This window comes from Sinocyclocheilus grahami, unplaced genomic scaffold (assembly GCF_001515645.1).
Source record: "Sinocyclocheilus grahami isolate Dianchi unplaced genomic scaffold, SAMN03320097.WGS_v1.1 scaffold243.1, whole genome shotgun sequence".
In the NCBI taxonomy this organism is placed as follows: Eukaryota; Metazoa; Chordata; class Actinopteri; order Cypriniformes; family Cyprinidae; genus Sinocyclocheilus; species Sinocyclocheilus grahami.
In genome coordinates, this window is record NW_015505422.1 from 4896 (window position 1) to 16528 (window position 11633).

Consider the following 11633-nt stretch of genomic DNA (forward strand, 5'->3'; position numbering starts at 1 on the left):
TTCTTGTTATGATTTTGAATCTGTATTTACTGCAGAATGAAAGCGGTGCTAAAGTCTGATTTTGTGGTGGCTGTGCTTTAAAATTCAATTATTATAATCTTAATTTCAAATGAAGAAGGATTTTGAAAGTCTGACAGCAATAAGTGTTGAGTACTAAGGTTAGCCCTGCCTGCTTTAAATGTTTCAAAATGATTAACTGATAAAAATATTTGTTAGACATTTAGAAAAGTAATCAAATGTAATCTGTTACATTACTTTAATAAAGTAAATGAAATAGTCACACTACTTATTACATTTTAAATATGGTATATTGTAATCTGTAACCTATTACATTTCCAAAGTAACCTTCCCAACACTGCATTACCCAACACATTAACTGAACCATGTTAGTACATATTGATATCAGACCAACCAAAGATGTTCTGCTAGTCTTGGTTATGTACATATGATGGGGCTTATCCACTTTTTTTTTTTTTTTTTTTTTGGAAGTGCTTATACATAAGCCATACATAACCAACAAAATATCAAACCCTTGCTTTAGTGCAGTGGTTGATTGACAGCTGAGTAGGTGACGAGTGACTCAGAGCGTGTCCGAGACACAATTTTTTATATAATAGAAAAGTAACTGGAAAAAATGTTTCTAGAAAAATGATTAAATATTATATTAAATGTTATTAATTTAGTGAAAAACATTAAGATTGTTACCTTTTTTACTTTGCTTCAGCTCTTTTTTGGTAACCTACAACAATGTTTTTTTGATTGTAATGATGTTGCCTCTTTATGTACAGCTTTCATATATCTTTGAAATTCATTTTTATGCAGGAAAATAATGACAAAATGACCCAAGGACCTGCTTGATGACATCAAGTAAATAGACCAGAAGATGGTCTGTGCTGGTCTTGGCTATGCATCTATAATGATGATGAGCTACTTATCCATTATCTAGTTTTGCATGATGAGTTTCTTATAAAGTCACACATTAAAATCAATGATTATTTTATTTCTTGCATTAAACATTGTTAACCTGGCAACAATGTCTTTTTAGTTAAAATGATGTTGCCTCTGAAAAAAAAAACAATCATACTTTATGTACAGCTTTTTAAGTTCTGCATAGATACTGTGGCATAATCAGTGTTGGGAGTAACGCGTTACAGAAGTAATGCATTACAGTAACGGATTACTTTTTTGCTGTAACGCAGTAGTGTAAGGCATTACTAATCAATTTTCAGTAATATTTTACTCGGTACATGTTCAGTATAACGCTTGCGTTACAACCAGGGGTTAAATTGGGATTCATTATGTGGGGGGGTTCTATGGTATAGAGTTATGTTGTGTGATGTTACAGAGTAAATAACTGTATTTTAAATATAAAAACTTTCCATTTTGAATTTTTACCTCAGGATGCTGAGTTTCTTAGTGTTTTGATTTCTCCTGGAGAGGCTGCGTGAGCCTCGCCTCAGCAGTGCAACCTTATTCCGTCAATAGATGCATTATATACAGTAGCTATATCCACTATTCGCCACTTACTCTAAATGTAATAAAATCAGAATAATACTTGCGTTTTGGTGTTTACATAGTTATTTTTGGTTACTGATGTTTTAATTATGTTATTTGTCTGGCGTTAATGAAGCGTTAATGTCGAGCCCTGGAGCCTAGGGTTAGGGTTATTACATTTTATTACCCGGCCCAATTTAAACCCTGGTTACAACACACTTTTAGGCCAAATTTAATTGTTCAAAGAAAAAAAAAAAACAGCAAGACCGCGAGACGTTAACGAATCAAAAATGCCGCAAATAAGTTCTATTTCCTGTTCGTGGTCAGTCAATATTCGTGTGGTGTCCAAGTTTATAAATAAAGACAACGACAGCTTCTGATATATTTGTTTAGCGATTTATTTCATTCATCTCCTTCTCGCTGGTGGAACGTTGTATTGTGTGACGTAGTCCAGTGAAGGCGTGTTTAGGGCGGGTTTTACAGGAGTGCTGCGACCCGCGAGGAATTACAGTAACAAGTAATCTATAATGTATTACAGTTTGGAAGTAACTTGCACAACACGGTATAATTTGCATATATCTTTGGAATTCACTTTTATACAGGAATAAAATAAATGGAAATTACCCTTTAAATTCAATTTAAATAACATGATGGCCTAAATAATGATGCCAGTAAGTAAATATAACAAAAAAAGAAAACAAAATAACAAAAATAAAGCCTGTGATTTATGGATTTGGAATTTGGTAATCGGGCTCATGAGACCCCTCGCGGACCCGTCCGAAGCAGCTCAGTATCAGATCCACAGCAGCGTTTACTGTTGATTTAATTTCATCCTCTGTTTTGCCCTGCTTTGGGTTCACTTCCACCATGTCTACAGCAGAGAGAAGGCCTGGAGGGAAGTCAAAACATACATTCATGTCAACATGCCTAAGAAAGACCAAGAAGGATTATGATAATGAAATTTGCTCATTTAGCAATAGCCAAGCAAAGAAATGTTAATATGGCTTTTTAATAGTGACTGGCTTTTTAACTGACACAAGGGGGAGCTAAATCATTTGATCGTCAGACAAGTGTGCTTGGACCTTTGGTTAAAGGGGTCATATGATGTTGCTAAAAAGAACATTATTTTGTGCATTTGGTGTAATGAAATGTGTTTATGTGGTTTAAGGTTAAAAAAACTTTTGTTAGGTTCAAAAAATTATTGTTTCTCCTCTATGCCCCGCCTTTCTGAAACGCGTCGATTTTTAAAAGCTCATCGGTCTGAAAAGCGAGGTGTGCTGTGATTGGTCAGCTATCCAGTGCGTTGTGATTGGCTGAATACCTCAAGCGTGTGACGGAAATGTTACAGTAGTTTTGCTTTCATAACGAAACACACAGCGTCACACACGGCGGGCTTGAGTGAGCGGCGACGGGCGGACTTGAGAATGGCGTGGCCGGCGGATTCGACGAAGGAGCGGCTGGCGGGCTTGCGGTAACCACATGTGACGACCCCGGGCTGGACTCCGCTTCGTCCACGGTGAAAGCTGATCCAGCGATCCACAGCACGAAGTTGATGTATTCCCTCAGCGACCAGCACGGATCAGCTCTAGGCATGACGAAGCGGATATCGTCCTCTTTTGGAAGGCCAAACAAAGTAGTTTCGCTTTCACAACGAAACACACAGCATCTTCACGACATGGCGGCAGCAACAATACTACAGCGAGAATAAAAGTTACGCCTTCTTTCTTTGCGCGAACGTTTGTGCGGCGTTATGCAAATCTTCCCACATAGTGACGTAGACATGTGGGGGCGTGTTTGAACGAGCCGTTTTAGGTAGGCGTGGTTGACTCTTAACTTTTATAAAGAATATATCTTTGGATTTGAGACTTTAGTCTTTGCAACTTTACAGATCTTCTTTATGCACCAAGAGCTTGTAACACTTCAAAGAGAAAGGAAAAATTGAAATCGCACCATATGACCCCTTTAATAATTTCAGAAAGGCCAAATAGCTGCCAGTTTGTTAGCCTGGAAGATTTTGAAATCTCTTACCATTGGACATATCCTCATGTTCTCACCTGTCTGACAGATGTGTTCAGTTATATAAATGCCCTCTCTGTAGGTCAGTCCTCCCGCTGCAGGTGTGCCTGTTGCAGGTGAGACCGATGGATCCAGTGCATCAATGTCAAAACTGAGGTGGATGGGTTTTTTCACCCTGATCCAGAAAGAGTAGCAATGCTTCAATACATATTTACTCTTATGAAGATTAGGTCATGAAAAATAGAAAATAATTCACACACGTACTTTGAAAACATGTGATCACACGTCTGCTCCATTACTTTTGCTATTCCAAGCCTATCAACCTCTGTCATGGAGAACATTTTGATTCCAAGGTGCTTCAGGATATAACTGTGATGTAAGTGTGTGATTTGGACTTCATAACGAATCATGAAATAGTGATATGCATAAATTATTTTGTAGAATCGACAGACTTACTGTTCTTCTGGGTCTACATCTCTGAGTCCAATGTAGACAATGTCCTTAGCTGCTACACAAGGCTTTAACCATGAGAAATGTGGAATTATGGGAATCTAAGAAAGAATAAGAATTTTTTTTTTACAAAATATTTTCAATGTTTCAAATCATAAAATGCCATCTCAAATAAAGCTAAAGGAGTGGACCTTATTAATAGTAGTATTTCACCTAAACCTCAAACCGGAATAAAATACACTGCTCAAAAAAATTAAAGGAACACTTTGAAAACACATCAGATGTGAATGGGGGAAAATATCATGCTGGATATCTATACTGATATGGACTGGGTAATGTGTTAGGAATGAAAGGATGCCACATCGTTTGATGGAAATGAAAATTATCAACGTACAGAGGGCTGAATTCAAAGACACCCCAAAAATCTAAGTGAAAAAATGATGATGCAGGCTTCTCCAGACCCTTTCACGTCTGTCACGTGTGCTCAGGGTGAACCTGTTCTCTCATCTGTGAAACGCACAGGGAGCCAGTGGCGGAGCTGCCAGTTCTGGTGTTCGATGGCAAATGCCAATCGAGCTCCACGGTGCCAGGCAGTGAGCACAGGGCCCACTAGACGTCGGGCCCCCAGGCCACCCTCATGAAGTGGGTAATGTGTTAGGAATGAAAGGATGCCACATCGTTTGATGGAAATGAAAATTATCAACGTACAGAGGGCTGAATTCAAAGACACCCCAAAAATCAAAGTGAAAAAATGATGATGCAGGCTATTGCATGATGCAGGCTTCTCCAGACCCTTTCACGTCTGTCACGTGTGCTCAGGGTGAACCTGTTCTCTCATCTGTGAAACGCACAGGGAGCCAGTGGCGGAGCTGCCAGTTCTGGTGTTCGATGGCAAATGCCAATCGAGCTCCACGGTGCCAGGCAGTGAGCACAGGGCCCACTAGACGTCGGGCCCCCAGGCCACCCTCATGAAGTCTGTTTCTGATTGTTTGTTCAGAGACATTCACAGGGCTCTGGCAGTGCTCATCCTGTTCCTCCTTGCACAAAGGAGCAGATACCGGTCCTGTTGATGGGTTAAGGACCTTCTACGGCTCTGTCCAGCTCTTCTAGAATAACTGCCTGACTCCTGGAATCTTCTCCATGCACTTGAGACTGTGCTGGGAGACCTTCTGGCAATGGCACATATTGATGTGCCATCCTGGAGGAGTTGGACTGCCTGTGCAACCTGTGTAGGGTCCAGGTATCGCCTCATGCTACCTGTAGTGACACTGACCCTAGCCAAATGCAAAACTAGTGAAAAACAGATGAGTACGGGAAAAAATGTCAGTGGCCTCCACCTGTAAAACCATTCCTGTTTTGGGGGTCATCTTATTGTTGCCCATCTAGTGCACTTGTTGTTAATTTCATTAACACCAAAGAAGCTGAAACTGATTAACAACCCCCTCTGCTACTTCCTATAAACAGGAAATTATATTTTGCTAGAAAGAAATAAAAGTCTATTTTAGCACTGTTGAGGCACTGTTTCATCCCAGTTAAGTTGATTTCTTACATAAATTCTTGTAACCATACAATTTATATTGCATTTGTTCACTTTGCAATAATGAAAAATAGATTTTGTATTATGAATTATATATATATATATATATATATATATATATATGTATACTAGAATAAAAATAATAATCATGAATTACTGCAATTACAGGTAATGTCACATTATCTTAATTGGAGTTTCAGGAGAAATGTTTTTTGTGTAATTTGTGCATAACAATAATGTCACAAAGTAAAATAATCCTAATGGTTTTCTTAAAAAGTTTCTATGAACTTTTCAATAAGTTAGCTGTTAATGTTTATTAGTTATGAGTGTACTAAAGGCACAGATACTGACAACTGCATGTCAGCCATGGTCAGGAAGTTAAAGTCGGACATCTCTTTAGGAGTTTTTTGTGATGAGACTGACAGTAACGTAATGACTTTGTAACATATTACACAAACTAACAAAGGTGCTGAAATGATTAAAGACCATCATTCACCTTTGAGTGCAGTTCATGGATGAGGTACGACAGCGGTTGGCCGTGAATGTTTCCCGTTGGTGTGGTTAAAGGCGTGTTGATGTCTGCGTGTGCATCTACCCATAAAACACTCAGCTCATGTCTTGAGGCGGCATGACCAGAGATCGAACCAATCGCCAAGCTGTAAAAAAACAGCAAACATTACTGAGAATAGGTTCAAACATTAAACTGAACAGAACTGGAAGCACACAATGACCTGTGATCTCCTCCCAGCATCACACAAGTGTTGCCATCGCTCTTGATCTTCAGCACAGCTCCTGCGAGCAGCTCATTGGCACGGCCGACTGCTCTCGGAGTCTTCAGTCTGCCAATGGGCTCATCATTGGGAATGTCCTCAAAAATCAGATTCCCATAATCCTTCACTACACAACCTGGAGAGAGACAGAGGGCTTTCTATCATCATTTACACGTAATGGAAATTATTTTGTAGCTTTAACACACAAAAGAAAAAGTGTACTGGCCATTATTTTGCATACAATTAAAGTGAATGGGGAAGGGAGTTGCATTCAGAATATCTATCTATCTATCTATCTATCTATCCATCTCCATCCATCCATCCATCCATCCGTCATCTCTATCCATCTATCTATCTATCCATCCATCTCTATCCATCCATCCATCTCCATCCATCCATCCATCTCTATCTATCTATCCATCCATCCATCCATCCATCCATCCCCATCCATCCATCCATCTCTATCTTCTATCTATCTATCTATCCATCTCCATCCATCCATCCATCCATCCATCCGTCCGTCCATCCGTCATCTCTATCCATCTATCTATCTATCCATCCATCTCTATCCATCCATCCATCTCCATCCATCCATCCATCCATCCATCCATCTCTATCTATCTATCCATCCATCCATCCATCTCTATCTAGCCATCCATCCATCCATCTCTATCTATCTATCTATCCATCCATCCATCCATCTCTATCTATCTATCTATCTATCTATCACTACCAGTCAAATGTTTTTCTACAGTAAGATTTTTTATGTTTTTTAAAGAATTATCTTCTGCTCACCAAGCCTGCATTACAGCAAAAGCGGTAATATTGTGAAATATTGTTACTATTTAAAATAACTGCTTTCTATTTGAATATAGGCTACTTAAAAAAATAAAATTATTCCTGTGATTTCAAAGCTGATTTTTTGCATCATTACTCCAGTCACATGATCCTTCAGAAATCCTTTTAATATTCTGATAAGCTGCTCAAAAAAACATTTATTATTATTATTATGTTGAAAACAACTGAGTAGAATTTTTTTCAGGTTTCTTTAATGAATAGAAAGTTCAGAAGAACAGCATTTATCTGACATAGAAATCTTTTGTAACATTATAAATGCCTTTATCATCACTTAATATATATACACACACTGACTCCAAACTTTTGAATGGTATAGTGTATAATACTGTTACAAAAGCTTTTTATTTCAGATAAATGCTGATCTTTGGATCTTTCTATTCATCAGAGAACCCTGAAAAATATGTATTCAACTGTCAAGTCATGCACTGAAAATATATCTATAATATATTGTTTTGATGCACAGTGTCAGGTTTGAGTCACCATTTATTTTTCCATTCCTTTTTAATATAATACTTTATTGGCATGGTTGTGTGTACATACAATATTGCCTAATCATTATTTCACCAAAAATATAAAGAAAAAGAAATATCATATTGCAATAACAGACGGTAGAATTAGTATTATTATTAGTATTATTCATTTCATCCATTTCTTCAGAACTGGAAAAGTGTAGCATGAGGTTGAGAGTTTGCAGAAGTGTTTCTCTCTCACCTCTTTATTCTTTATATTTTCTCAGAGTGAAGAAGAAAAATGATTATATTATATTATATTATAAACAAATATTATTTAAAAGGTAAACTGGAAGGCTGGAGACTGAACATTCACTTCGGAAGTTTCAAAAGTGTGCTATTCAATTATTAAATGAATGCTGTTGAAAGTATCCTTCAAATATGTAAAAATCTCGGAATGAACATTTCAATAAATCACTCATTTTAGACAGTCTGTCACCGATTTAACTTTTTAGACCTGTAGAGTTCTCTGTTCTGCCATCAGCTCAAGTTTTTAAACATTACTGGGTTTGTTTGAGTTCAAATGTGCAAATACACGCTCGACTCTTATTGAGTAACAGAACTCAATCCAAAATATTGCAATGCGCACAGAAAGGGGAGTAGCGCAACGTCTCTATCTATCTATCTATCTCCATCTCTATCCATCCATCCATCTATCTATCACTACCAGTCAAATGTTTTTCTACAGTAAGATTTTTTATGTTTTTTTTTTAATATAGGCTACTTAAAAAAATAAAATTATTCCTGTGATTTCAAAGCTGATTTTTTGCATCATTACTCCAGTCACATGATCCTTCAGAAATCCTTTTAATATTCTGATAAGCTGCTCAAAAAAACATTACAGCAAAAGCGGTAATATTGTGAAATATTGTTACTATTTAAAATAACTGCTTTCTATTTGAATATAGGCTACTTAAAAAAATAAAATTATTCCTGTGATTTCAAAGCTGATTTTTTGCATCATTACTCCAGTCACATGATCCTTCAGAAATCCTTTTAATATTCTGATAAGCTGCTCAAAAAAACATTTATTATTATTATTATGTTGAAAACAACTGAGTAGAATTTTTTTCAGGTTTCTTTAATGAATAGAAAGTTCAGAAGAACAGCATTTATCTGACATAGAAATCTTTTGTAACATTATAAATGCCTTTATCATCACTTAATATATATACACACACTGACTCCAAACTTTTGAATGGTATAGTGTATAATACTGTTACAAAAGCTTTTTATTTCAGATAAATGCTGATCTTTGGATCTTTCTATTCATCAGAGAACCCTGAAAAATATGTATTCAACTGTCAAGTCATGCACTGAAAATATATCTATAATATATTGTTTTGATGCACAGTGTCAGGTTTGAGTCACCATTTATTTTTCCATTCCTTTTTAATATAATACTTTATTGGCATGGTTGTGTGTACATACAATATTGCCTAATCATTATTTCACCAAAAATATAAAGAAAAAGAAATATCATATTGCAATAACAGACGGTAGAATTAGTATTATTATTAGTATTATTCATTTCATCCATTTCTTCAGAACTGGAAAAGTGTAGCATGAGGTTGAGAGTTTGCAGAAGTGTTTCTCTCTCACCTCTTTATTCTTTATATTTTCTCAGAGTGAAGAAGAAAAATGATTATATTATATTATATTATAAACAAATATTATTTAAAAGGTAAACTGGAAGGCTGGAGACTGAACATTCACTTCGGAAGTTTCAAAAGTGTGCTATTCAATTATTAAATGAATGCTGTTGAAAGTATCCTTCAAATATGTAAAAATCTCGGAATGAACATTTCAATAAATCACTCATTTTAGACAGTCTGTCACCGATTTAACTTTTTAGACCTGTAGAGTTCTCTGTTCTGCCATCAGCTCAAGTTTTTAAACATTACTGGGTTTGTTTGAGTTCAAATGTGCAAATACACGCTCGACTCTTATTGAGTAACAGAACTCAATCCAAAATATTGCAATGCGCACAGAAAGGGGAGTAGCGCAACGTCAGTGTTACTGCTCTTATGAGATCACGTCTTAGGTAAATAAATAAAAACCACACATGGCATCAGTCCCTCTAGCTTGTATAAAGTTACCCTATAAAACATTTGTGAAACAACAGACAGACAGATCAAATATAGACTCTGAAACATTTCAAGCTTTTTACGAAAATGGCAATGATAAATAAGGATTGCGTTGTCGCCTGACCTTAAAATAAACATTAGCAGTTGGAGGTACTGTATAATGGCTAGTTGACAAATAACACATTACCATTCTTGCGTCAAGATTTAGGTTCAAGTTTAAATGAATTTATATACAGTACAGCCTATATTTTTGACATGCTATAACTAGTCACAATTTTCATCCATTTTAACAGCATCTACTCACATTTAAACTTTTTTAAACGCAAAGATCCCATGTTGTCTTTTTTTAAATAAATAAATTAGGTAACACTTTATTTGACAATGTCCTTGTTACACATACTTACCACAGTAATAGCAAGAAATGATGCATAATTATATGCAACCCTAATTATAACCCTAACTCTGTAGTAGCCTAAGTACATGTTATTAATGAATATTTTATTCTGTACTGTATCATTACACGGTGACCCAGACACCTTAAAATAAAGTGTAACCAAAAATGTATTTTAGAAGCATTATACTGTACTCAAACCCTGATAAAAGCAGTGTAAATATCAGGAGGTGTAGTTGTGGTACCTTGCCCTTTAAGTTTCTGCACCAATCCAGCAGCTCGAATGAGGTCTGCTCCTCTCTGCACACCATCTCTCTGCTGCAGTAACAGTCAATAACATGAGCACTGGACCACTACCATACTGCACCATGCATGGATTTATATGTTTATGCAAACATATTCTTTTTTAGATACTTGTTTATCATTATTGCAAATGAGAAGAGGATGCTTCTTAGGGGGTTTATATCTCACCTGTCCTTTAGAAAAAGGAGCACCTATTATTCCCACACAGTGATGATGATGGAGGTCTCTTGAGAATATGTGAAAAGCGGCTCGAATTCCTCTGAAGCTCTTCATCACTGTTATTATGTATCCAGCAGCAGTCTGGAGTAAGCGGCTCTCAAATCAAAGCAGATTAAAGGACCTGTGACGACACGCATCCGGTGTCAGTCATTGGGCTGCTCGCGCTCTTCTGTCTTAACCTGGGTTTTCTTTTCTGTTTTGTTCAAGAAAAGTTCATGTGGAAGAATTGATTTTAGTTGACGCCATCGTCTAATTTGCATACGAAGTGGTTAATTAACATAAACAGCGCATATGAAAATATAAACTTAAGGATCAAGAAATTATACGTATTTATATTATATAGGCTAATATGATATTTAATTCGTTATTTTCTTAGTTTAATATTTATATTTAAATATGAATACATTTTTATATTTTGTGTCTATTTAAATTTTAGTAACATTTATTTATAGTTAGTTATTCTGATGTCTGTTTTGGCTAGGTTTCATTTTATTTGTGTTATTTTAGTGCATCGCGCACAAAAATGAAAATGAGAAACGTCTTGGCAACGAGCTGAAATGAAAATAAGTGTTAAGGTTTTTATATATTATTTCAGTTAAGGTTTATTTTATTTAAAAGTGACAAAATGCACTTTATGGTTTTAGTTAAAGGGGTCATATGATGCGATTTCAGTTTTTCCTTTCTCTTTGGAGAACCCCGCTGCCTCTGCTCACTCCACTCTCAGCTCACGCTAGGCCGCTGTGTTTTACGTTGTGAAAGCGAACCTACGTTGTTTGGTCTTCCAAAAGAGGACACGACTAGAAATCAGTGGTTAAGTTGTATTTACCACACTGTTCCAGAACACTTCAACCCAAATATCCAGATGTGTGCAGCACATTTTATGGAGGACTGTTTACTGATCCTAGGAGAGTAACGTTAGACTAAAATGCCGGCAGTTCTGACTCACATAAGTACGTTTTCATTTAAAGGATTTGCCACTGATGATTCAAACGCGAGTTT

At 36.4% G+C, this 11633-nt stretch overlaps 1 protein-coding gene across 2 annotated transcripts; it reads right to left on the reverse strand.

Annotated features, from left to right (window-relative positions):
* Positions 1 to 1750: 1750 nt before the first annotated feature.
* LOC107598049 (arginase-1-like) lies at positions 1751 to 10817 on the reverse strand. Of its 2 annotated transcripts, none has more exons than XM_016289293.1 (8): positions 10584 to 10817; positions 10358 to 10430; positions 6229 to 6403; positions 5994 to 6153; positions 3967 to 4061; positions 3775 to 3879; positions 3549 to 3685; positions 1751 to 2383 (listed from the first exon to the last, which is right to left on the reverse strand). In XM_016289293.1, exons 1-8 carry the CDS (start codon positions 10686 to 10688, stop codon positions 2220 to 2222), a joined length of 1014 nt encoding a protein of 337 aa, XP_016144779.1. In that variant the 5' UTR covers positions 10689 to 10817; the 3' UTR covers positions 1751 to 2219. The 2 variants fall into 2 exon arrangements, with proteins under 2 accessions (XP_016144779.1, XP_016144780.1); XM_016289294.1 differs by having other exon boundaries at positions 2291 to 2383; positions 3523 to 3685.
* Between the last annotated feature and the right edge of the window lie 816 nt (positions 10818 to 11633).

What these genes read in the sequence shown, in the direction of transcription:
- LOC107598049 (XM_016289293.1), bottom strand. Translation starts at nt 10,688, where the DNA reads ATGAAGAGCTTCAGAGGAATTCGAGCCGCTTTTCACATATTCTCAAGA. An exon ending in ATGCTGGGAGGAGATCACAG is followed by an intron (nt 6,154 to 6,228) that starts GTCATTGTGTGC and finishes GTTTTTTTACAG; the next exon opens with CTTGGCGATTGGTTCGATCT. An exon ending in TGTGATCACATGTTTTCAAA is followed by an intron (nt 3,686 to 3,774) that starts GTACGTGTGTGA and finishes TTTCTGGATCAG; the next exon opens with GGTGAAAAAACCCATCCACC.